This window comes from Panicum hallii, chromosome 2 (genome assembly GCF_002211085.1).
Source record: "Panicum hallii strain FIL2 chromosome 2, PHallii_v3.1, whole genome shotgun sequence".
Lineage (NCBI taxonomy): Eukaryota > Viridiplantae > Streptophyta > Magnoliopsida > Poales > Poaceae > Panicum > Panicum hallii.
In genome coordinates, this window is record NC_038043.1 from 51,039,344 (window position 1) to 51,066,093 (window position 26,750).

General features: G+C 45.9%; 4 protein-coding genes and 2 pseudogenes across 4 annotated transcripts; 1 reads left to right on the forward strand and 5 right to left on the reverse strand.

Annotated features, from left to right (window-relative positions):
• The first annotated feature begins 404 nt into the window (after positions 1–404).
• On the forward strand, positions 405–4,124 carry LOC112883111 (DEAD-box ATP-dependent RNA helicase 32). Its single transcript, XM_025948345.1, has 8 exons — positions 405–888; positions 1,160–1,435; positions 1,530–1,853; positions 1,954–2,142; positions 2,215–2,376; positions 2,607–3,079; positions 3,206–3,360; positions 3,448–4,124. The coding sequence occupies exons 1-8, from the start codon at positions 523–525 to the stop codon at positions 3,762–3,764; spliced, it is 2,262 nt and encodes a 753-aa protein (XP_025804130.1). The 5' UTR covers positions 405–522; the 3' UTR covers positions 3,765–4,124.
• A 4,044-nt stretch (positions 4,125–8,168) lies between these two features.
• On the reverse strand, positions 8,169–12,557 carry LOC112881842 (polyadenylate-binding protein RBP45). The gene is made up of 7 exons (XM_025946731.1): positions 12,036–12,557; positions 10,990–11,470; positions 9,384–9,439; positions 9,182–9,312; positions 8,992–9,088; positions 8,661–8,912; positions 8,169–8,444 (listed from the first exon to the last, which is right to left on the reverse strand). The coding sequence occupies exons 1-7, from the start codon at positions 12,483–12,485 to the stop codon at positions 8,442–8,444; spliced, it is 1,470 nt and encodes a 489-aa protein (XP_025802516.1). The 5' UTR covers positions 12,486–12,557; the 3' UTR covers positions 8,169–8,441.
• A 2,571-nt stretch (positions 12,558–15,128) lies between these two features.
• Positions 15,129–15,977, reverse strand: LOC112882701. Its single transcript, XM_025947817.1, has one exon. It carries the CDS (start codon positions 15,756–15,758, stop codon positions 15,438–15,440), a length of 321 nt encoding a protein of 106 aa, XP_025803602.1. The 5' UTR covers positions 15,759–15,977; the 3' UTR covers positions 15,129–15,437.
• Positions 15,978–18,222: 2,245 nt separating this feature from the next.
• LOC112883177 (protein DETOXIFICATION 40-like) lies at positions 18,223–19,788 on the reverse strand. The gene is made up of 5 exons (XM_025948433.1): positions 19,570–19,788; positions 19,237–19,475; positions 19,016–19,141; positions 18,773–18,859; positions 18,223–18,490 (listed from the first exon to the last, which is right to left on the reverse strand). The coding sequence occupies exons 1-5, from the start codon at positions 19,580–19,582 to the stop codon at positions 18,353–18,355; spliced, it is 603 nt and encodes a 200-aa protein (XP_025804218.1). The 5' UTR covers positions 19,583–19,788; the 3' UTR covers positions 18,223–18,352.
• Positions 19,789–23,311: 3,523 nt separating this feature from the next.
• LOC112882543 lies at positions 23,312–24,816 on the reverse strand (annotated as a pseudogene).
• Positions 24,817–24,922: 106 nt separating this feature from the next.
• On the reverse strand, positions 24,923–26,331 carry LOC112881239 (annotated as a pseudogene).
• Positions 26,332–26,750: the final 419 nt, after the last annotated feature.

The following is a 26,750-nucleotide window of genomic DNA, read 5'->3' on the forward strand; positions in this document are numbered from 1 at the left end:
CAAACTTTCAAATGATGTTTGGGACCTTAAAATTTTTCAATGGATTCAATTTGGTCCTAATTTGGTCCAAACAATTATTTGACATATCATTTTGGCGTCCGTGTGGAACCTACTACGTTGATTCCATTTCGAACAGCTCGTGCATATAAAGAAAACTTGTATAAATTCAACTCTAGCAAAATAAGAAAATATCTAGCACATTTTTGTTTCACTGTTATTGTAGAACAAGACTACCCATGCGATTTTGGAGGAAATATAAAATCCCAGTCTCTTTTTTTTCCTGATATAAGAATCCCTCTCTCTTAAAACACAAAAGCATCTACCATGGCGTTTGTCAGAAAATTCCTAACCTGAATACCAGAGCGAGAGAGAACGTTAAATTCAATTTTCCAGCCTCGACCAACCTCTTGTATCGGCTATCTCAAATCCCGCCCCGGCTAGAAGCCTAAAACCCTAGCACCAGAGCCGCCCGCCTTCTAGAACATTCACCCCCTCCTTCCCGGAACTCTAAACCCTAGCGCCATGCGCCGCCCGCAGCGCCGCGGCGCGGCGAAGCAGACCCGCCTCCAGGACGCCGACGAGATCCGCCTCCTCGACGAATGGATCGAAGCCGGCAAGCCCCTTCCGGGCACCAAGCCCCCGCCCCCCTCGAAATCCGCCGGAGCGGGTCCGGCGCCTCCGGCTGCCGGGGAGCACCCGGAGTACAGCGCGTGCACGCTGTTTGACGAGTTGCCGCTGTCGCAGAAGACCAAGGATGCGCTGCGTAAGGAGGGTTTCACGGAGATGAGCGAGATCCAGCGCGCCGCCCTGCCGCACGCTCTCTGCGGCCGGGACGTCCTCGGCGCGGCCAAGACCGGCTCCGGGAAGACCTTGGCCTTCGTCATCCCGGTAAAGCTCACGCTGCTGCTTATTTGCCACCTAAAGTTTGGGTGTTGGGGAAGCAGAAGGAAGAACGGTCCTAGGACTATGAATTGCGATCAGAGTTTTAACTTTAGCTCTGGGAATTCTGAATTGTTCCCTGTAAATTGCTGCTTGTTACACCTCGCCTGTCCAATTCATCATATTTGCATGTCCATTGCCCCCTGCAGAGAAGTGTGGTTGACCATATCCACTAAGATTCCTTGTCAGCTTTACCTCATCACATTCATTCTTTTTGCAGGTTATAGAGAAGCTGTACAGAGAGAGATGGAGTCCAGAGGATGGTGTGGGCTGCATTATTCTTTCCCCCACAAACGATTTGGCTGGGCAAATTTTTACAGTGATGAACAAGGTGGGGAAGCTCCATAACTTCAGTGCTGGTGTTATTGTTGGTAAGCGCAAGGGTATTGAGGTAGAGAAGGAACGTGTGAACAGCTTGAATATCTTGGTGTGCACACCTGGGCGGTTAGTCCAGCACTTCAATGAAACTGCCAATTTCAACTGTTCACAGCTCCAGGTCAACAGGCATATCTTGTTCTATGATAATAATGAATGCCAAATTTGGAGATTTAGATAATCTAAAGTGTTCTTTTTTTTCCTATGGAAAACAGATGTTGGTGCTTGACGAGGCAGATCAAATTCTCGATCATGGTTTCAAAAGTCAGGTTGATGCTATCATTTCTCAGATTCCCAAAGTTAGACAAACTTTACTGTTTTCTGCTACACAAACGAAGTCAGTTAAGGACCTTGCGAGGGTTAGCCTAAGGGATCCTGAATATATAAGTGTGCATGAGGAAGCTAGAACAGCCACCCCAGATACTCTTGAGCAGTACGCCATGATTGTACCTCTAGAGCAGAAGCTAAATATGCTCTGGAGCTTCATTAAAAGGCATCTAAATTCAAAGACGATAGTCTTCTTATCTAGTGTCAAGCAGGTAATCATTTATTATGCCTCTGAAAAGTACACTGTGATGCATAGTCATATTGATCTACACATGAATGTTGTTAATTTCTTCCAATGTTGGACTTCTTCAGGTTAAATTTGTTTTTGAAATTTTTAAGAAACTTCGTCCTGGTATTCCTTTGAAATGTATGCATGGACGGATGAAACATGTAGTACAGCAGGCCATAGTTGCAGATTTCAATGAATCTACTTCAGTTCTGTTCTCAACTGATTTAACCTCTAGAGGACTGGATATAAACAATGTGGATTGGGTGGTACAGGTATGCCACTACTTTAAGCACTATTATTTTTCCTGTATTTTTCATGTTGTAACCTGTTTATTGCATTTGCAGGTTGATTGCCCAGAAAGCATTGATAATTACATCCATAGAGTTGGCCGTACAGCTCGTTACAATAAGAAAGGGAAATCACTTATGTTCCTTTGTCCTGAGGAAGAAGCAATGCTTGAAAAGTTGAAGGCAACTGAAAGCAAAATACCTATACACATAAGAAAGGTTAGCAGGAATACTTTATGCTTTTAGTGCTTAACTGATTATGGTTGATCTATGCCAGTACACACTAAGTCACTAAGACAAGCTTTTATAATGATTTTGCTTCGATTTACAGAAACTTGACAGTTGTTTGTACCACAGAACTACTCAACTAGTGCATTTCATCCATACTATTTCATCTAATGTGTTCCTTATTTAATGTATCACATATCATTTTAATTGCTTTGATGTAGCCAAAGGCAGAACAACTGGAGCAGATATCTCAGAATATAGCCTCGGTGCTGGTTAAATTTCCCAATCTGCAACAATTGGGTAAAAGGGCTTTTGTTACATATCTTAAGTCAGTCTATCTCCAGAAAGACAAAAAGGTGTTTGACCTGAGCAGGTTCTCTGCAGAGCAGTTTGCTGCATATGCTGCTTCTCTTGGTCTGCCTGTTACCCCCACCATTCGCTTCATAAGCCACAAGAAGAATGTGTCAAAGAAGGATATGGTGGATCTTGATAAGAAACAGATGAAATCCAGTTCCAAACCTGAAGTTATCATCAATCCACAGGTCAATAGTGATTTGACTATGGGTGATGGAGACGACGACATCCTTTATCCCAAGAAGCCCACTGCAGATGCTAATATGGATGGACTTGATGATGTCCTCTGTCCCAAGGAGCCCGCCACAGAAACAAATACAGAACCAGAGAAAATCATCGAGTATGTACCTTGCAACTCATGTTTCAAAATGAGGCATCTTCTTTCTACCCTATGAATTTCAGGCTACCAAATATCTAATTCCAGATATTGTTTGCTAAAGTCATGCTAACTAATTATCCTTGTCAGACTTGGAAAGCCCTCGAAAAAGAAGAAACTGAAGATAAATGTGCACAGGCCAGTGGGAACTAGGGTCAAGTATGATGATGAGGGCAACGCCATCCCACCTCTTGCATCCGTAGCTGAAGAAGTGGCTTCAGAACCTGTGGTTCGCAAGGATAAAAGTCTGTTCTGTCCCTGTTTCTATGTTGTATATAGTCTTGCATGAATGATGTGACCTCTTTGTATTTATTTATTCTCTGTTGCTCCAGTTTCCCAGCGGTATGCTGAGATGTTGAGAGAAATGCGGGAGCATGACAAAGAGGACAAGCTTGAACATAAGAAGAGCTTGCGGGAGAAGAAGCTGCAGAAGAAGCTGAAGCTGAAGCGCAAGAAGCAGGAGGAGACAGAAGTCGAGTCAGAGGAGGATAGTAGCTCAGAGTCTGACAGAGGCCAAGATGTAGCCAGAAAGGGCAAAAAGAGGTACTTCAATAGCGATGATGAAGGCGATGACACCGTTAAGGATGGTGACGTCCTCGCTCAGCAGGAGGCCTTGGCCCTGAAGCTCCTGAGTAAAATGCACAGTTAGTCAGTTAACTTGGGAGACTGATGGGCGTAAGTTGCCGTGGTGGTGGTTGCCTAGCCTAGTGAGCTCTCCATTCCGGAGGGTGTGAAATTTTGATCCTGTATTCATGTTACGGCTTTGTTTTCTTTTTTTCTAGGAGTTAATATATGAGATATTAGCCCACTTATCAGGCATATCAGGTATTAAGAGAAATCAGTGGTATTGGTAACCTACCTAGTTGTGAAAGAAATATGGATCTAAGGAGTTTAAGCTACACTTCTCTTTTCGAATTTAAAACGATATAGGAAATGACTGCTTCAATCTAATGAATGTAACAGAGTTATGTACTGACGAGTGGAAATGATATTGGTTCCTTCTGATGAATAAGCTCATGGGCAAGGTGTTGCTATTTTCTTAAGAGCATGAAACAAACTTCTCGTTAAACAGTAGTATAACAGTGCAATCTCATGATAATATTCTGTCCTAAATTATAATTCGTTTTAACTTTTCTACACACGCGTATACTCCTCCATTTCAAATTACTAGTCGTTTTAGCTTTTATACACACTGCCGTTGCCGGTCCCAAGCCCGCGATGAGAAAATATGGAGGGTTGTGTTAGGTTTGGCGAACCAGCGTAAAAAAAATTAGCCACTCTAATGGAAATGAAACCCATAAGAAATTCGTTGGGGCGTAACCCTCTTAGCGACGCGCTACATCGGAACCCGGGTGTGGTGTTAAATAGGCAAGGGCCGGGTCGTCTTCCCCTTAGGGGCGCGTCGTATCGTGATCCGGGTACGATAATAAGTGAGCAAGGGTCGGGTCGTCGCAGCCTCTGTGGCGCGCTACATCTGCGCCCGGGTGTAGTGAAAAATGAGCAAGGGTCTTCGCATTTCTCTCGACGGGTGCGAAGGGTAAGGAAGCTAGCCTAGCCAACTAGGATTCGTCTAGGTAGTTGGAACGTAGGGTCTCTAACAGGTAAGTTAAGAGAGCTAGTCGATGTAGCAATTAGGAGGCGTGTAAATATTCTATGCGTGCAGGAGACTAAATGGAAGGGCCAGAAGGCGAAGGAAGTGGAGGGTTCTGGCTTCAAGCTTTGGTACACGGGGACAACCTCGGGTAGGAATGGTGTAGGCATCTTGATCGATAAGAGCCTTAAGGATGGAGTTGTAGATGTTAGGAGGCAAGGCGACCGGATTATCCTAGTGCGGTTGGTTATTGGAGATTTGGCTCTGAATGTGATCAGTGCCTATGCCCCTCAGGTAGGTCTTAGTGAGAGCTCCAAGAGTCAGTTCTGGGAAGACCTTGATAGCATGGTTAGTACCGTGCCTATCAGTGAGAAGCTCTTCATAGGAGGAGACCTCAATGGCCATGTGGGTGCGACTAATGTAGGATATGAGCGAGTACACGGGGGTTTCGGGTATGGTAGTAGGAACGAAGGGGGGAGGATGTTTTGAATTTTGCGTTGGCCTACGACCTGCTGTTAGCGAATACCCTCTTTAGAAAGAGGGAGTCCCATCTAGTGACCTTCCATAGTGGACAATACTCGAGCCAAATCGATTTTATCCTTACTAGGAGAGAGGATAGACGTGCCTGCTTAGATTGTAAGGTGATACCTGGGGAGTGTGTTGTCCCCCAACACAAGCTTGTGGTGGCGGATTTTCGTTTTCGGGTACGTGCCCACCGGGACAAACGTGCCAAGATTGCGAGAACGAAGTGGTGGAAGCTTAGAGGGGAAGAGGCTCGGACGTTTAAGGAGAGGATGCTAGGCGAGGGGCCTTGGGAAGAAGGAGCAGATGTAGATGATATGTGGCTAAAGATGGCGACATGTGTTCGGAAGGTGGCCTCAGAAGTGTTTGGTGTGAGTAGGGGAGGCAAGCAGGAAGTGAAAGAGACTTGGTGGTGGAATGACGAGGTGCAAAGGGCTATTAAGGAGAAGAAGGAGTGTTTCAAACGCCTTCACCTCGACAAGAGCGCAACCAACATCGAGGGATATAGATTAGCGAAAAGGTCTGCAAAGCGAGCTGTAAGTGTAGCGAAAGGTCAGGCTTTTGATGACCTGTATCAACGGCTAGGTACGAAGGAAGGAGAGAAGGACATTTATAGGATAGCTAGGACCCGCGAGAGGAAGACAAGGGACATAAACCAAATCAAATGCATCAAGGATGGGACAGGTCGACTTCTGGTGAAGGATGAGGAGATCAAGGACAGATGGCGAGAATACTTCGACAAGTTGTTTAATGGGGAACATGAGGGTCCTACCTTCGAGTTGGACGACTCATTTGATGATACCAACAGACGCTTTGTGAGGAGGATTCAGGAGGCAGAGATCGGGGAGGCTTTGAAGAGAATGAAGGGAGGTAAAGCGATGGGTCCCGATGGCATCCCCATTGAGGTGTGGAGATGCCTGGGCGAGAGGGCGGTAGTATGGTTAACTAAGCTTTTTAACCTAATTTTCCAGTCAAACAAGATGCCGGAGGAATGGAGGAGAAGTATATTAGTACCGATCTTCAAGAATAAGGGAGATGTTCAAAGTTGTACGAACTACCGGGGGATTAAGCTGATGAGCCATACGATGAAACTTTGGGAGAGGGTTATCGAGCATCGCCTAAGAGGATTGACAAGGGTGACCCAAAACCAGTTTGGGTTTATACCTGGGAGGTCGACCATGGAGGCGATTTTCTTAGTACGACAGTTGATGGAGAGATATAGAGAGGAGAAGAAGGACTTACACATGGTCTTTATTGACCTAGAGAAGGCGTATGATAAAGTACCGAGAGACGTCATGTGGTGGGCCTTGGAAAAACACAAAGTTCCAACTAAGTATATTACCCTCATCAAGGATATGTACAAGGATGCGATGACTTGTGTTCGAACATGCGATGGCGATACCAGTGACTTTCCAATTAAAATAGGACTACATCAGGGGTCAGCATTGAGCCCTTATCTATTTGCTTTGGTGATGGATGAGGTCACAAGGGACATACAGGGTGATATCCCTTGGTGTATGCTCTTTGCTGATGATGTGGTGCTAGTTGATGAGAGTAGGGTAGGGGTTAATATGAAGTTAGAGCTGTGGAGACACACGTTAGAGTCGAGGGGGTTCAGACTGAGTAGGACCAAGACCGAGTATATGATGTGCGACTTTAGCCCGACTAGGCATGAGGATGGGGACGTTAGCCTCGAAGGTCAAGTGGTGGCCAAGAAGGATACTTTCCGGTATCTAGGATCAATGCTTCAGAAAGATGGAGACATTGATGAAGATGTTAGATATAGAATTTCAGCCGGGTGGTTGAAGTGGCGGCAGGCTTCGGGCATCCTCTGTGACAAGAAGGTGCCACAGAGGCTAAAAGGTAAATTCTATAGGACGGCGATTCGCCCAGCGATGCTATATGGTGCTGAATGTTGGCCTACAAAAAGGCGACATGTCCAGCAACTGAGTGTAGCAGAGATGCGTATGCTGCGCTGGTTCTGCGGGCATACAAGAAGGGATAGAATCCGGAACGATGAGATTCGAGATAGGGTCGGGGTGGCACCTATCGATGAGAAGTTGATTCAACATCGGTTGAGATGGTTTGGACATGTACAACGGAGGCCTCCTGAGGCGCCGGTGCGTAATGGAGTTCTAAAGCGGGGCGATAATGTAAAGAGAGGTAGAGGTAGACCTAGACTAACTTGGGACGAGACGGTTAAGAGAGACCTTAAGGAGTGGAATATCGCTAAGGAATTAGCTATGGATAGGAGCGCTTGGAGATTAGCAATTAATGTACCTGAACCGTGACCTTTGTTACTTTTTGTTTAACCCCTAACCCTTCCTTTGGCTTGTGTACTTTTTGTGTTTCTTATTCTTGTTTTCTGTGGGTTTCATCTCTAGCCTACCCCAACTTGCTTGGGACAAAAGGCTAAGTTGTTGTTGTTGTTGTTGTTGTGTTTAGCTTTTATAAATTTATATACTTTGCTATGCACCTATTAGCAAAACTATAAATCTAGGACGGAGGGAGTATTTTTTATACATTTAGATATATACTATATCTAGATATATAGAAAAACTATATATCTAGAAAAGTCAAAATGAATTGTAATTTGGGACGAAGGAAGTATTATTTGCTTAAAAAAACTTATGATTATACTTTATGCAATATAATGGTGACGGTGACAAAAGGGTGATGTCTACTTCGCCTGTAATGACGCCTCAGTCATATAAAATTTTTAGTGCGTATCCCACCCTTGCTCCGCCAAGATTGATGCACGGTCGGTAATCACGAAGTCGGCCAATATTGGGAAACGGTGAATCAACAACAGACAACTCAGTTTCTTCATACGCTGGGAAACGTTGTATAGCATCACCGACAGCAACGTACGTAGGTCACAGAAAAATTCAACCAACAACGATGAAACATATAAGCGCAATTAGGCCCTCTCTAAAGAAATAAAGGAAGCAGCAGACCAACAATTGAACGAAAACATCAATCTCAAGGACACATCGTACTACAATAATCAAGATCTTCAGAAGAAACATCAGGAGTGGCATCATACATAACACGGCTCCCTAAGATGAACAAGTTCAACCACGTCCATGCAACTACATAACCACTAATCTATAGGACTCCTCACGATGGAAGTGATATGCAGTTGTAACTCTACATTCCTCTAAGCTGATAGCGCTCCGAAAGTGCACAAAGCAATCATCCGCGCAGTGGTCGTCACTGCAGAATAAAAGGCAACAATGTTATTCATCAGTCAAAAAAGAAAGTCAACATATGAACATGGAGTACAACAAATGCCAGGATCACCGAATGGAACTGTCCTACAAAAGTTATCTTTTCATGGTTGAGGAGACAGTCTTTCAACATTGTATATTTTCCTGGTTCAACTCTAAAAGGCATAAGATTTAAGGGAACGCATGATTGTTGGGGTCCTACCTGCTGTGGGGGTTGCTGCTGCTGCTGCTGCTGCTGCTGCTCCTCCTCCTGTGCTGGTTGTGCTGGCGGTGGCTGCTGTTGAGGTGCTGCCTGTTGCTGCTCATAGTTGCCATAACCAGGGTATCCATAATAGTTTTGCACGCTTGAGTCTTGTGCATTGGGCGCACTGTAGCCATAACCTTCATAACCCTGCTGTTGGTATCCATAGTAGCTGTTTCCGTTATACTGGCTGGTGGCATCTTGCTGGGGCGCCTAAAGGGATAAATTCAGGTTAATCAACGTTAAATGCGAGCATTCAGCAAAAGTTAAGATTCTACTTTCCACACAATACCTGTTTGTTTTGAGGACTACGACCCCATGAAAGCCGAACATTCTGCCCACCAATCAGGCTCCCATTGAGCATACGGATTGCTTCCTCAGCAGACGACCTAAAAGTATGGCAAGCCAATTGAGCAACAAAGAATTAGCTTACAGATATCAAGTCAGAACGGTCAGCTAAAGAGCTTCAAGAATTTATGAACCTGCTGGTAAATTGAACAAATCCACAACGCTTGCCTACAGGAATCTTCACATAGGCAATTTCTCCGTATGGAGTAAAAGTTTGCCTTAGATACTCCTCATTTACATTGGAATCTAACCCACCCACAAACACCTATTGCAAAATAATGGAAGATAAGGTAACAGCAATTCCTAGTTTATTCTTTTTCCGAAAAAAATACTCACTGTTGTATTGTTTGGATCATTCTCCGAAAGATTTCCTTGAGAGCTCTGGTATGCTCCTGCAAATACACATACAGACACCATCAGAAACAAAGCTGGCAAACCAACAAGGAATAATAAGCTCATACTAACACAGGAGATACATAGTGTTGCTATTGTCAGCACAAAATATAATAACCTAACATATCAATAACCCAAATAACTGAAGCCCATGCAAATAAACAAATAAAGAAATGCTTAGCATCCCAATAGAGGCCAGAGGAATAACACAAGGGCTGTTCACTGCATGTACCAGATTGGCTGACACATAAGAAATTTCCCATAGGCCCTTGTCTGTTAGTACAGCAGGTCAGATACTCGGATTAACATGACACCCTGCATCTGTAGATCACCCCAACTATTTTCCAGAAAATGTTTCCTTGATGTCAAAGTGTAAGTGCGCTACTACAGGCATGAAGTGTATTCCTAATGGTTTAGTTTATTCTTTTATCAGCAAAAGAAAAAGTTAACTGTGTTGCCATGCCACCCCCAACTCCCAAGCCCCAACTCAAAGCATCGTGCAGTCAACAAGATTGCAACATAGATAAACAAAAAAAGAAAATCAGCACTATTTGAATAATATCTAGAAAGCAAAAAAACATTAAGTGAACAAATATGCATAACTTCAAAAAGGGGTACTCGGAGCATACTAATGAAAAATAAAAGCAAATGGAATCTGCAACATGGTACAACATGGAATAAACTAGATAACCTGGACGTGGAATTAAGTGCAGGGACAAGCAATGAAAAGTTGAACAATAAAGAAAGAATATTTTCTGCACTGCAGAAGAATTTGGAATGAATCCAGAACATGGTAAATTGAGTAAACCAGATAAACTAAAAGTAAAACTAAGTGCTTTCATCACTACATTGCTGGAATAAACCAAATAAATACGCTACAGGTGTTACTAGGTGAGGATACAAGAAAGTCAGAGTTGAGAAAAAATAATACTAAGATATGATAGATCGTCTGAAAATTATACATATAAACTATTACAAGTACTGGAGCATGATGGGCTACTAGTAAGTTTAAAAAAAACAGAAAGAATTGGAAGACCAGAAATAAGTCTAGATAAGTAACGTCTGGAGAGTGAGAACACATACAGCATAGTTGGCCCTCTAAAGTATTTTAGAACCAAAATCTCACAAATTAAAACACTGACCTAACTTACAGGAGACAGCTGAAGACATTTCCAGGCCCTAAATGCAGATGGCATGGCATCCTGCTTTGAGAAACACGAATTCTGCTCAGAGGTTTATTACTTGGTTATGTTTATGTTATCCCAATCTTAGACTTAAAAGAAAGAGCTGGAAGGAAATGTCTGTTTACAGCAATAGAAGGAACGGCCGGTTACGCTGAGGTAGACTGGCTAATAAGAAAACAGCTATGAAAACTAGTTCATCCAGCAAGAACAGTGAAATCAGAATATGTTGGCTTAGTACTAAAAAAGATACTGTGATGCACTTAGATGCTCTCGTAATCAGTACCCCTCTAGGATTCTATGCAAGCAAGTATGAAACAACGGAAAAGGGGAATAAACCTATACAAAAATGTTCCACAGGTACATACCATTAGTTGTGTATGTCTGCTGAGCATCCATATTCTTCTTGCTAGCTGCAGGTCCAATCCTCATGTGCCTTGTAGATAACATCATTCCATTCATCTCAGTCATTGCACGTGTCTGCTCATTCAGATCTTCAAAGCGCACGAAACCATATCCTTTGGGGCGCCCAGTGACCCTGTCAATAACAACTTTGGCCCCTCTAACTGAAGGGTAGCTAGCTCTGAACACCTCTTCCAACATGGAGTCAGTAACATCAGCAGCCAAATCACCAACAAATATCGTGTGATCAGAACCACTGTCTCCACGCTTATCCCCAGCACTAGCTGAAGCCCAGTTTAGCTTAAAAGCCATGTCAACATTCGGCATCATCCGCCCATTGAAGTTCATCAGAGTATATTCCGCAGCAGCTCGGGAGTGAAACTCGATAAAGCCATAACCTTCAGACTGCCCACTCTGTTTGTTCCGTATAATTTTCACATTGGCAATCTGCAGTTACTTGATCGTATTAATACCAATAAAAATTACTTTTAACAAAAGGATTATGCTGCCCGTCATACAACAAGAACAGTAGATCAACTAAAATTTACTACAGAAACTTATTATTTAATCCAGACATTGAACTTCAAAAGTTGGCAAAACAAACAAGTGACCTAGCAACACACTACCAATCCTGATATAACATGACAAGTACTGCACATTTTGCCTTTCAAATCTTTATATAAGTTTGTCATAAATTCACCAATGTGCCAATTAATGATATAATAAGAAACACATTGCAAATTGTACATTACAGAACCTAGAATTAGAAGTTCAAAACGATGAACAGTACGACCTAGTATTAGTGTATACAGCCTAACCAAATAAATATGCATGTTCTGGGCGTTAAAACCTAACATCTAGATTAAAATAGTATGCAATGTAAGCGTCTTAGCCCCTCAAAGGAAACACTTGACCAAGCAACTGTTGTCCAAAACCAGAACAGAAAACATAAATAAGAGCATCACAGCTACTACAGCCGCACGCATATCAAAGGGGAAGATAGAAGTGTCACCTGCGGCGCCACGGCCGCGAAGGCTTGGTAGCTAAGGTAGTTCTCGTCCATCCAGTACTGGAGATCCCCGATCCAAAGAGACCTGATCTCGCCGCTTCCCGGCGCGGTCCCGTATTGCTGCTGCGGCGCGTACTGCTGTGGCGGAGGCGTGTACTGCTGGGGTGGTGGAGGAGCGTACTGCTGGGGTGGCGGAGGAGCGTACTGCTGTGGCGGGGGCGCGTACTGCTGCGGCGGCGGAGCGTACTGCTGCGGCGGAGGAGGATACTGCTGCTGCTGGCCCCACGGCTGCGGGGGCGGCCCCGGCTGGTAGTACTGCTGCTGCTGCTGGTAGTACGGTGCCGGTGGCGCCTGCTGCTGCTGCGGAGGCGGCGCCGGGGCCGGGGCCCCAGAGCCCTGCGGCGGGGCCGGGCCCTGCTGCCCGTTCATCGGCGGCTGGTGCGGCGGCTGCATCTCGTCCCCTGCAAGGCGGCGAAACCCTAGGGCGCGGAGGCGAGAGCGAGAGGAAGGGCTTTGGAATCTCGATGCGGGGAGATAGAGGCGAGGCGCGTCGGGGTTTTATATGGGCCGGGCCGGGCCGCTGCACCGAATCCGTTCCGGAAGCACCATCCGGTTCGTAACGGGCCCGGATGAGCTACGATTTCCAAGCTGTCACGATTCCCCTTGTGAGTTTCGCAACAAAAAAAAAACACCTTAGTTGGGTGTGCTTAGTTTGAGCTCGAATTTGGAACGGAGCCTGATCTTTTTTAAGGGAAATCATACTCGATTATGGTATCCGCAATATTCGTGCACACCAAATTCGATTATGCCAAGATCATCACGCAAAGATTTTGATGTGAAACTCTTCCAGTTTGCTGTCATTGCTTGGGCGTTGTGGACTAATCGAAATAAGACGTCGATAGAAAAAAAAATTCCTTTATCTCCGTTTGATGTCTTGTTCAAAATTGAAATGTTGCTGCAAATCTCAAAAAAAAAAAATGTTGCTGCAGAAATGGGGAGTCCTGCTGACGGAAGAAGACCGACGAAAGCTTGCGGAGGTGGTGCGATGGAGAAAGACGACGATGCCGCAAGCTATACTGCAAGGCGGAGATGATGCTTTCTGGAGCTGACTTTCTTCTCTGTCTTTCTTGTCTTTCGAACTTCAGTGTCTCGGTTGCTGTTTGTGAGCTGTTCCTTTTTCTGTTTTCGTTCAGTAGCGGTGTGGTGCTTGCTGTCAAAAACTGTGTCGCGTAGTCTGGTTAAGCTGGCAACCCCAGCAGCTCTGTAAGAACTTTTTTATGCTTTCTATAAAAGCAGGAGAGTTCTCTGTTTCAAAAAAAAATCACGCATGTCTTGACCTATTCTTCTATGCCACGATGCACCTCAGTAGGCGCGTTCCATGACACAAGCTGAGGCCTGATGTGATGCCACGACTGCACGAGTCACCTGATCGTGCAGCTGCTTGTAAAAACGCATGCAAAATGCAGTGTTCAGGCACGTAGGAAACTTCAGCACCGTGCAATTATTGAAACTAAACCCAAAAAAGAAGAAGAATCATATGCTTCCAGTGTTTTCCTCCTTGAAAAGAAAATTAGCTTCAAGTTTGGGCTGTTTTATTTAAACAAAGCTTTCCGCTTTGATGACAGACGAGACGACCACCAATCTCCACCAGACATCGCCGCGCTGCTGACCTCTAAAACCGTCCATGGCGGCGTGTGATTGTCGAGATGATCACCTTGTTTAGTGCCGGAGGAAGACGCCGCTGACGCCATCCGGCTTCGGCCGTTTCTGCGTGAGAATGAATGGCCGCCCCGGCCGTGAGCTTGACGCCTTGCGGTGCCGTTTGTCAACGATGCGTTCAACCCTGGCTGCATAATTTACTTTCAGATTGAGCCGAGCGTTCTTCTTATATTTTTTTTGATCGTTACCTTTTGGATTTTCAGTTCAAATAGCATCTTTAGAAAAAAAAGACGCGTTCATGTCGAGCCTTTGATCAAAAGCTTGAAGTTTCCGACAGTCAGACTGTTTCTGGTAGATGCCCTTGACCGAGTGTGAGACACGAGTAGCTTAGTTTGTAAACTTTCAGTTGAAACGCTTTTTTTTTAAACAGGTTCTGCCAAGCGTTTCATTCAGACTTGAACTTTCCATCGATTTTCTTTTCAGTACGGTCTGCATTTTCCTTGCGAAGCTGATGATGAGGTCATTTTTATCATTTATTAGTAGCTGCCGTGGGCGAAATACCAGTTGCTTGCTTGGATTCAACATGATAATCATTGTGTGTTCAGCTATTCTACGCCAAATGGTCAGCGATTCAGCATGGGTTGGACCACGAATCTGCTTTCTCCTCTACCATAAACAACTGCTCACTCTCCTTTCATGTTGCACTAGACAGGCCACATGCTCTAATAATCTCATCCATCAAATGGCATGGGTGCCCTTTATTTGATGTTAAGCTAAGCGTGACTTTTTCGGCTGCTTGTTTATGATGATCAGTAGTTGACTCTGGGGAGAACACGAGTTGCTTAGCTTCAAAACGTTTACTGTGTGCTCAGCTGTTCAAGGCCGAGAAAATGGGGGGAGTTAGACCAGAAATCTACTTTCTCATCTACCATAAACAACCGATCACACTCTTTCTTTTGCTCTCAACAGGAAACGTGCTCCAATCCATTGGGTAGTAGGTATTTGTCAAGGTAAGTGTGACCTCTAATTTTGCTTCTCTCATTGTGGATTTGTAGTATTGTTTAACCAACTTCCAGAAGATGGAAGGAAGAAACACAAAATGCATGAACATAGCACTTTTTTTTTTGAAATACAAGACGCAGAAGTGAGATTTGTACGCAAGTATCTGATTGAAGATTCAGAGTTGCATGTATACAAGAGGAACAGGTAAGATGAGTGTTTTTTAATCGATCATGTCAATCTTGCTCCAGATCAGCATGGATCAAACAAACCATACTGCAGAGTGCAGGAACAAAAAAAAAACCCGGCAGATCCAGAAAATGAGGACGGCTGGATACAGACGTTGCTGGAATGCTGGATCAATGGAAAACATCTAGTAAGAACAAGGTACAATGCGGCAGAAACTAGCAAAATCTATGTAAAAAGGAAAGAAACTAGTGGAGAATAAAAAGAAATATCTGGCTTCTGCAGAACTGGCAGAGCAGGATTCCAGAACACAGCAAGGCATGAAAATGCAAAACCTGAAACAGGGGCATTGTTTGATTTCTACTACTATTACACATTCCGTATGTATATGATTCCTTCCACCACCTAATTAAACTGATACAAATTGTGATCCCAAACCTCTCAGCAAAGCTCAGATGTTATTAGCCATTGCTTTGATCCACACGAGAACACCAAAAACAAAAACAAAAACAAAAAAACATGGCAACTTTCCTTCTTTTTCTTTCCCCGGAAAGCGAGGCATCAAGAAGGCGACCCTGCGGGCTCCCCTGATCCCTGCTGACCTCCGAGCGCGATGAGCCTCCTCAGGTTCCTGAGGTGCCTCTGCAGGGTCCGGCACGCCCGCACCCTGACGCTCCGGATGGCGAGCCTCACCTTCTTCAGCCGCACGCCAATCCTGGTCCTCACCCGCGCCAGCGCCGGCGGCCGGAACCGCGCCGCGGGGCTCTTCTCCTCCAGCACCTTGTGGATCAGGTACTGCGCCCTGAGGTGCCGCGCCTCCTCCGCGTCCACCTTCTCCACCTTGGCGTACGAGAACGGCGTCGACGCCCTCAGCAGCAGCATCTTCGCGACCGACGCCGCGTTGTGGCTAGACAGCAACGACGACGATGGCGCGACGAGGAGGATGAGGAGGAGATCAGGAGGAGGCTTCTTTGTGTGAGCTTCTTGCCGCTACCCGTCTGTCCTGGGACGTGCGCGCCTGCTATATAGGCTGGTGCTCGGTAATTGGTAGGGCTCCTGCAGGCTGGCGCTCGCCTATATTTTTTGGAATTATTGATGAGATCATGAGGGTATTAGTTGGACAGGCCGTGTCAATGTTCATAAACATTGTTTAATGCTTGCATCTCCGAGTTTATTTATTTATTTTCTCTAGAACCATTTTGCATTTTTTTTCCAAGCTCATGACAGATTGCCCAAAAACGATGGACGACATGGTCACATCATTCCTATAGGAAACTTGAGTCACATCTCGGTATCTCTCTCCGTCTCTCTCGTCCAAGAGAATAAGAGCACTTTAGATTCATTGGTTCTATACATGACGAACAGATTATGAGCTCTGAATGCGATTTCGGGTACTCGGGGAATTTTGCGCTCCCATCTGATCTCAAACAGTGAAGCGTAGCTGTCTGTCCCTTTCTCCCTTCAAACAGAAACAGGGTACTCCCATCCATGGATTCCAAATTTCTTATGGCATTTAAACATCAAGTCCGGACCTGTGAGGTACCACGGTGCTAGTGTGACCGCGAGGATTATGTGCTCCCGTTCCATGTGCCCCTGAAGCCTGAAACTTAACAGCGACGAGTTTTAAATCGAAACAATTCCAGCCCAAGTTAACCATAAGGTTCGCCCCTGGTTCTGGTTTGAGATACATATATCAGTAGTACTCGCCATCTTCAAACTTCGTCACTGGATTGGCTGAGACACAAACTGAGTTGTCTTCTCCCTCTCCAAGCAAATAAGCACTTCCCAGAATACAGTACTTCTTTAATTAAAAAAAAACTACTTTTTTTTCAGCTTCTCATCAGAATCTCAACCAACCGGAGAGGTCCTTTCCGAACTGGTCTCCTCAGAGATTCCCGTTGCCGCTAATCAACACATGTCAAGGACTACTCAAGGCTGTGCTCCGATGCAAGTCAACTGATGATGAGGGCATAAACAATGGCGATCGTCAGAGGCAAACCGCATCCGGTCCAGGCAGGCCTGCACTAGATGTCTCGCTTCGCGCCTGGGAACTATTGGCTCTGATGCATCGCCCAAAGGCCAAAAAGGTCAGTTTCTGACCTCCATTATCACCTAAACATGTCGCCCCTGCCGGCACTCGTGACCTGTGAGGTCACTGAAAGAGCCAGATGAGGCATGATTCCCCTTACTAAATTCAAGCAGGTCAAAATGTTAGAAAAACCCGGGTAAGTATTTTCTTTCATGTCATCCTTATCAGCTGATTCTATGTTGTTTGTCATGAATGCTTTCGCCTCCTCCTCGATCTTGTGCTAGTTTTTGAGGTGAGTTGGTTCGATGAATGCATAACGAGTTAATAGTAGGATGAAATATAGAGTTTCTCACAGCTTCTCAATCTTGTCGTACTGTTGCAGACACGCAGTCTTCAGCTCAACATTTTCATCTGAAACCCTGCCGTCTCGGGCCTGAATTTTTGTCATATCGTCTCACTGCAATATCCAGCCTTGCAGAAAAGAATTTGTTTCCAGCAAGCACAGCACGGCCACGAGGTTCCATAAGATATGCACATAGTGGTGAACGCCTGATCAGGTCGTCGAAGAAAACTTCTCCTGAATGCTACCACATGCCATTTTTCCAGTTGAAACAGCTCCATTTTTCTGTTGACGAATTTGTGCTGAATTTATCATCTGAACTCATGGCTCCTTCATGTATCAAAGGATGAGGCAAGATAAGGCCTGGAGTCCATTATTTGTCTCTTCGGTTGTTGCCTCCTGCATACTTCAGAATTTCTAAATCCAACCAGGTCTGCTGCCTGCAGGGCAATGCTAGGGTTCATGGACTAAACAATTTCAGTAATCGCGATGGCTTCATTCTAGTGTAGCTTTCAGTAAGGCCACTTGCCTTATTCTTGGTAATAATTGTACCAAAGGAGTAGCAAAGCATCGCAACTTGTGCCTCCAATTAGAATCATTAGGTGACGGCAAAGGATTAGCTTGTGTGTTCTGAAATAGCATGATGCATGATCTCATATGAAATTGACTGAAACATGCATTAGTGCATTACCGATTCTTGTGGTCAATAATTGCAGTTAGCAGTGGCTGATGGGATGGCTCCAAAAAAGTACTGGAGATCAGATCAGAGATAGACACAGCACGTTTGGTTCAGAGCCACACCTTGCCAAGATGTTCATAGACTAAACAATTTAGTACCTGCTTCTTTTAGGGGAAAAGAAAGAGATGATTTTAGTAACTGAAGCGAAGTCGGTTCATTCTAGTACTTATTCATTAAGGCAGGTTGTCATATTTCTTTGTAATGATTGTTGCAAGAAATAATAAAGCATTCTGGTCGGTGCCTCAAAAGGGTATCATGACCCATAGGGTGAGGAGGAATAGTGTGCCGGTTCTGAAATAGTATGACCTCATATGAAACTGACTGAACTGCACATTAGTGCATTACTGAATTTTCTTTTGAGTGGTCTATCATTGCAGAATTGGATCAACTTGCAGCAGCATGTTGACTCTCCATCCACTCCTGACATCACCAATCACTCCTTTGTTTGCAAGAAGAGGCTGCCTTGTGTCGCCCCACTTGTCTAATCTTTTCCTCGCTTCTTCGACCTACATTCAGAAAAAAAAGGGCAGATAAAATTACAAGTTAAAAACTTCCATTTTTGTTGTGCAGGACTCAGAGAAGACTAATTGAACAAAATAAAACGGCCACACAATCAAGCAGGCAATGGATGGAATAATTGCCCTAAAATAGCGCATCGGCGCATAACTTAGATGTGGCTCGGCAGTCGGCATGTGAGGTAGATTTGAGGATCATCTGTCAGCAATATTGTCTGTCAGTGAAGCGAGTGGCTACCGAGGAATATGATGATAACCAGAGGTGGCTTTTACCTCCCTGTTCCCATCAGTCCTGAACGTGATCCAGATCAGAATAAGTGTTTGCATGAGGGTGCCCCCAATCATGCCTCCCCACAATCCCTGCAACGCAGGATCCGTTTTCAGACTTGCAGATGGCTTACGGACAAGCACCCAGAGCCGTTTCCCAGTTGACTCCAGAGCTCGGAAGTCAGAACCAAGAGGTCAACTGGAAATGGACGGCGAGCTTGTAATCTCCGATGGACTGAAGCAGTGTACCTTGACGCCAAAGTCAAACTTGAATCCAAGGAGCACGCCCAGGGGTATGACGATGAGGTAGTAGCATCCAATGTTGATGTACGCGACCGTTGCTTGCCACCCACAGGCCACAGCCAACGGCAACACCTTCATTAGTTCAATCAAAAAACAAATTGCGTACCAGTTACCACCAGATCATCATTCAGAATTCAGAAATAATCTCAGGTAGAATCCAGGCTCACCTGACAACACGGGCTGGACCCCGCGGAGCACAATGGCGCCGACGAGCAAGGGGCACAGGTCGGCGACTGCGCGCGAGACGGCCTCGCCGCCGGTGAAGACGTGGCTGAGCTTGTCCCTGAGCAGGAAAGTGACGAGGCCGGCTGCGGCCGACATGAACGCCGGCACCGCGGTGACCATCCACGCGGAGAACGCGGCGGACCGGGGGTTGCCGGCGCCCAGCTCGTTCCCGACTCGCACACTCTAGCGCAAACTTCATCAGATCAGAATACATTTTTTTTAAAAACATCATTTTCGGCGCGTTCTTTCTTGCAAATTAAATCCAGGTATCCTACTGTAGAGACACATGCTCGTTGGAGCAGTGAAGTCTGAACGCGCGGCCTGGTCTTCTCCCGACCGCGCGTGCTCAGCGAAGAAGACAGGGCTCGGGCGGCTCTCCACGCCGGCGCCCCCCTGCCGCGCCCCCGGCCGCCGCCCGCGGCCCCCCGACGCGCCCCCCGCCGCCGGCCGCCGCCCCCCGACGCGCCCCCCGCCGCCGCCCGCCGCCCGCCGCCCCCCGGGCCGGCCCCGCCGCGCCCAAGCCGCCGCGCCCACTGCCGCGCCGCCCGCAGCCGCGCCGCCCGCCGCGCCCCCCGACGCCGCCGAGCTCCCGCCGCCGCCCCCACCCCGACCTCGTGCCCACACCCCCCCCCGTCCTCGTGCCGCGCCCGCCCCTCGCCCACTCCTCCGATCCGGATCTAGCGCAAGCTCGGGCTCGGCCTGGGCCCAGGCTCCCGCCGCGGCGTCCCCGCAGTCGTCAGCTCGAGCTCCCGAGGTGCGTGCCGCGCGGATCCGTGCTCCTCCCCTGGCGATTCTTCGGGTTTTGTCGTTCTTGAGTGTTTTCCGTTTGGTTCACGCGGAAAGGAGAGGTTTTTAGGCCGTTCCTCCTGCTGATTCCGCCGGGCGTGGTGGATTTGATGGAGACTGGCTCGTTTTTTAGGAGGAAATTTGGTGGGATTGGTGTGAAAGGGAGGCGCTTTCGACTGTTCCCGTAGTTGACTTTCGTAGGATTTGGCCGGTAGAGAAGGATTTTCTAGTACTCATTTTTGGGGCAACCATCGTCGTATGCGGTGGAACAAATGCTGCTCCACCGTTGTGTTGAATAATTTGTGCCTGTGCTCATTTTCGTGTGCCTCCTGGGCTACATCTGATTTACTTCTCGTAATGCAAAAATCCCTGGTACCAGTTATGCTTGGTTTGATATGAGCGATATTGCTTGTGTTTACAAACGATGCATATGCATCTGCTATTATTGTACTGTCTTGTCTCTTTTCTTTTTATGTGTAGTGGTTACTAGTGCAAGTTAACATGTACTATGGAATCTTTTGATAAAAGTCCGGTATCTGTATTTCGTTGTACTAAAAGTTGAAACTCATGGTGTTCTGTAGAGAGAATGTTAGTTATTTTCTCACAAAGTTACTCTTAATCAAGTATAAGTATCATGCTTTCTTCGCAGTACTTTGTAGTCATTGGACGCATCAGCAGTCATGAAGCATGGAAAATTCTTATACAATTCTGTTTCTCATTTTACTTAAATGTTTCTGTGTTACCAATATTTGTATGCATGCACAGACAGCTTTGTGTTATTAACTGCATATTCATTTGGCAACCTTGATATTTTGTTATCAGATTCTTGCTTTTGCCCTTGGAATCCATGTCACAAAGTTGAGAACAATTGTCCAGTATTCCAGTATGCACTTATCTTTCAAATCTATTTGTTGTAAACTTGTAGTAAGCAAAAGTAGTAGGATGCACAAACATTATCTCTTCTTATTAGACAGACTATTCAATTATTCATGGCATCTAGCATTTTTCTGTTCTGTCAACTGATCAATCTTAGATTAGAAGGTCACCTTTTTATTCTTAGCTGTGTGATCTTTCCAGCATGTTATGAACTAATTGATTGCTTAGCTTTTCTGTTTACACATCTAGTTCCTAAGCTTTACTTTCTGTGTTTGATTCAATTGGTAACCTACCTTGTGATTCTTGTGAAGACAAGACTAGCACTAGATAAAAGCAACAATCTGAAGTCTAAATCACACATTTGGCTTGCAAAAGAAAACATTATGCATATCTGCAGGCTTGTAGCATTATCATGGATGCCATATATAAGTTACAGTTGTCATGCATAGTTGCATACGTGTGTTAGTGTGCCCATGTTGATGCAACCTTGCTAGGTTTTTCTAGAATTTCAGACCTAATGAGATGTAAATTATGAATATTTTTGATCATTCTTTTTATTGACACTAGTATGGCTGAGAAGGCGGTGTGGGATAAGGAAAATGTGAAGCAGTTCTGTGACATATGCATGCGTGAGGTTAATGCTGGGCATAGGCCATTAGGTCATTTGAATAGAGTCGGATGGAAGAATGTTGCAGAAAAGTTTGAACATAAAACTGGTCGGAAACTAGAACATTTGCAACTCAAGAATAAATGGGATGCTCTCAAAAGAAGTTATACTATTTTATTGGAGTTAAAAAATGCTGCCACTGGACGTGGTTGGAATGATGAAAAGCAGACTGTAGATTGTTCAGAAGAATGGTGGAGCGAGCATCTTGCAGATGATGGGATGTCGACAGTGCATTATCCTCCCAAACGCACCAGTTTTTTAGCTCCTAAACTAATTGATTGTCTAGATACAGGTAGCGGTGGAGTTTGAAGTGCTAATCTCCAAATGCAAGCATGCTACTATCATCCCCATTTTCACTGAATTAAACACTCCTGCGAATTTGATTGATCACTCCAATAACGTGTCATGCTAGTTCCATATCGTTGCTTTGGTAGTCTATGCTCTAAGCTGATTGCTTGTGTTTAAAGAGAAGTTCTGTCCATTTCCATGTTCTTGACACTAACATTAATCTGAGGGACTGCTCTTTTGGGATTTCCTATATGGAGGCTTCTACGCTGTCTCAGACTCAGTATTCATCAGACTCAGTATTCATCTTATAACCTTGTTTTTTTTTGAACAGTTTGTGCTGTGGTATTAACTGTTGTCATGGGAGTAAGATATGTCAAAACAAGAAAGATAATGCCCGCTGGAATTATTGCTGCTATCAGGTTTGTTCAAATCTCTCTCGTGTATGGGCATGAGCTTGTTGCACCAAGTTCTTTTATATGTATTCTAATTTCTATATGGTACATGATTTGGGCCACATGTTAGCTCAGTAAGTAAATTTTGTTTGTCTATGTGGTGCACAAATATGTTCGGTTTGTTGTAGCCAAACTAATGTAACCCAATACATAATAAGCTAATCCTCAGTAAAAAAAATGATGGCTTCTTGTGCAGTTTTCTGCTGGTGTTTAATTGAGACTTGAGTGCATTGCAACCTGGTGCTTCACATGGATATATGAATACGCTCTCTTTTACAAAAAAGTGTCGCCGCTCTTTTGACATCAGTGCAATCCATTTTAGTTTCATTGTTTACATAATTCTTTTTTAAGGTCAGACTATATACTGATTGTCTGAACCTACTGAAAAACACTCGCCAGCGCACCGTTTGTAGAAAATTCCAGTTTATACTGCTTTCGCAGCTACAATGACTATGGCTTGGAAGTTGCTACATACTATTCAGCTTTACATTGATATGTCTCTATCTGTGACTTGGGGAACTCCTTTTTCAGTTTTCAGTTGTCTTTTAAAGCATAATAGAGTAGCACCAACCATGCAAACAGTCCCCATCTGCTCTAAACAACATGAGTTATTTAGTTCTTGAGTTCCAACTCTTTAAAAGATTTACCCGCTGTACATGAAGTGCTGAACAAGGTTGCAAAAATTTGACTACGCATTCCTGTCATGTTATCCTTACACATTAGTTTTCAGTTGTCCTAGCCTTCTGTCTTGACAGTTGACGGCACTATGCTGCTCATCTTTTATTCATTTGCAGTGCAATCGTGTTGATATTTTACGTGTACAGGGTATCAACTGGTGGTAACAAGTTTTACGTCCCGGTGAGTGCCGAGTGAGTCAGCTGGAGACAAATATTTTACGTGTACAAGGTATCAACTGGTGGTAACGGTAATCTTCTGCCGCGACCTTCTTGTACCCTGCTTCTTTCCTTGTCTACCGTCTCTTCTCCTGAAGGAATTCCTTGAGCCCCCGGAGCGCCACGTCGACATCCTCGCTCCTCAGTAGCATCTCTGACACCTCGGCCGGCGTCACGTCCACCGCCGAGAGCAGCGCCTGGATCTCCGGGAACAGCTCGTGATCGTCGACGAGGAAGTAGTTCCTTGTAGCGTCCTCCTAGCCGCAGTAACCCATGTAGATGTGCATGTCCATCCGGCCCGGCCGGAGCAGCGCCGGGTCGAGGCGGTCCCTACAGTTGGTGGTGAAGACGATGATTCTCTGCTCGTCGCACGTCGACCACAGCCCGTTGATGAAGTTGAGCAGCCCGGACAGAGTGAGAACCTTCGGCGGAGTTGCTCCCTGCCAGTGCGTGTTCATCGGCCAGCTATCGTCTGACGAGTCGGATGTGTAGCCGGGGTCCAGTTCCTCGACCAGCTCCGGCGCCTTGGCGTCTTTCCTCGACGCGGTGGCGTCGAAGCAACAGTCGATGTCCTCGATGACGAGGATCGACTTGTTGGGCATGTGGATGAGCAGCTTGTGCAGCGACGAGTTGAGGCGCACCTCGGAGAGGTCGAGGCTGTAGAGGTTGAAGCGGAGGTAGTTGGCCATGGCGGCGACGAGGCTTGACTTGCCAATGCCGGGTGGCCGTAGAGCAGGTACCCGCGCTTCCATGCCTTGCCGATGCGGCGGTAGTAGTCCCTGCGCTTGAGGAACCTATCGAGGTCGGCGATGACAGAGTCCTCGAGCACCGGGTCCATGGCGAGCGTGTCGAACGTGGCCGGGTGGTGGTGGTTGATGCCGTGCCACGACCGGCCCTCGTTCATGAAGATCCGCAGCGCGCGGTCCCGCATCTGCAGCTCCTCCGCCGTGGACATGACGAAGGGCACGTACCGCTCTAGCGCCATGTCGGTGTGCTCGGCGTCGAAGCTGAGCTCGAGGGACTCCCGTGGGGAGCCGCCGCCGCCGCCCTTGCCCTTCTTCTTGTCGTCGCCGTCGGTCTCGACGGAGGTCCACGTGAACTCGACGCCGTCGAAAACGTCGACGATGGACCCCCGGGCTCCATGCATAGGAGTGTGCTCCACCTGCCGCCGCTGTTGAGCTTCGTGGCACGGGAGCGTGCGATGCAGAGCCGGCGCTTGGCGCGCGGGTCGATCCGGGTGGCCAGGTACGCGTGCGCCGCGTCGAAGAGGTGGTTCTTGCCGTACCCGGTGTCGAACTGGCGGCGGATGACGACGGTGTGGCGCTCCCTGTCGCCGCGGCCAAACCGGGCGTTCGCGGCCGCCGTGCACCACCGCACCGCGGCTCGGAGCTCGTCGGGGAGCAGCTCCCGCGCAGAGCTGCGCGCCATCACGGCGTACGCGGCGGCCGATACCGCCGTGGCCAGCGCCATCTTGTATGCGTCGAGCGCCCTCCCGGCGCCCTGCGACGGCGACAGCGACGCCGTGGCGGCCGGCGCGGCAAGATGCAGTTGATCCATGGCTCGCTGGCGGCTCCCTGCGAGCGCGTTGTGCGGGCAGCACTGTACACTGGAGTAATGCGATGTGGTGTTTTGGTGTGTCGTGTTCTGGAGCAGTGCGAGTGAGTCAGTTGGAGACAAATATTTTACGTGTACAAGGTATCAACTGGTGGTAACGGCAATCTTCCGTCCAACGTCAACAAATAAACTCTGCAAGTATCAAACGAATAAAGGTACTCCTCAAAAACATCTTCTAGCCTTATAGGTTCTGAACTGCTAACAGCAAATACAGCAACAGACTGTACCAGATCGGGATCAACCACCCCCTGCATTTGTCCAAGACTTCAAAACTCTCAATTAGAACATCTGGGCCTATCCTGCCTTGCTACCTGGCCATTTTTAGAAATATCAAATTTGCTCCTGTGTCACGATATTTGCAAATTGGGTCTGGTAGAAAATTCTTCTCAATCTCAAATAAACCACATCTGTCACCATCCCAACCCATCACATACAAATTCCATCTATAAAGGAATAATGTCAGCCTTCTGTCATCTTATTCAAATGTCAAATGAAAGGTACCCTCAGTAGGAGTGATAAGTACTTCTGGTCAACCACCTTGCTGTTTGCTCGGCACCATGCTCGAGCTTTTCTAATAGCTATTTTCAAGCTATATTGGGTTGCTCGCAAATCATCCTGGTTTAGAATAAATCTAGCAGTATTTCCAGGGTAGTTTTGATCACGTGGCTCTTTCTTCTTTTTGCAATTATTAATGTAAGGTGTATTGTGAATTGATCTTATAGTACTTGTCACCTGGAGGAAAATGAGAGCAACATGAGTCAAACAGACTAGTAAAATGTAAAGAAAAGTAAAGAATTCTCAAAAACAATTGGGTGACATTGACGAATTTGTGTGTTTCAGAATATCAAAAACTCATTAACCAATATGTATTTCATTAAACAAAAAATATAAACTCCTAAAGGAAAATGTCTCATTTTTAAGTTCGGGACTAGCCCTCTCAATGATCACACAGAACAAAAATCTAGTAACAAACAATAGGTATTTCACCTAATATCCCATATTTCAGATAAACTACTAGGGGTAAACATTCCTGATTTGGTACGGAGGATTCACCCAATAAACTGCTATAGAAAAGCGCGGTATGCTGCTTCTCACTACTGATAAAAGATCTTTGGTTAGGTTCATCTCTGCTTTTCGAGCCTTGATATCTTCCGTCTGCTCCTCTTGCTCCATATTGTCTTCACATGCCAAATCTTTTGACTTCTCATATTTCAGTTGCGAATTCACTTCAGGTGGCCAGTGTCTTATGTCACCATCATCCTCCAGTACTGCATCTGACCAGTCTTGGCCATCTTGATAAGGAGGAGACGAGGCTGGTGTCTTCGGATCTTCATGCTCGAATTTGCTTTCATCATAAGGATCCCACAGAGAAACTCTAATGTTATGCTTTATCTCCTGGACACCAGACCGATATGATCCTTCCTCCCCGAGGATCCTCAATCTCTTGACATGGTTCTCCATTGAGAATGCGATGCAGACATTTCAAGTACAGTCCTGACGAGTGCCCATATCTCCTTACCGAAGACGATAACGGTAATATTCCATCCAACGTCAATAAATAAACCCTGCGGGTGTCAGACGAATAAAGGTACTCCTCAAAAACATCTTCTAGCCTTATAGGTTCTGAACTGCCAACAGCAAATACAGCAACAGACTGTACCAGACCGCGATCAACCACCACCCTACATTTGTCCAAGACTTCAAAACTCTCAATTAGAACATCTGGACCTATCCTGACTTGGCCTACTTTGCAATTTTTACAAAGTTCATGACAATTCGCCCTTGTGTCACGATATTTGCAAGTTGGGTCTGGTAGAAAATTCTTCTCAATCTCAAATAAACCACATCTGTCACCATCCCAACCCATCATATGTAAATTC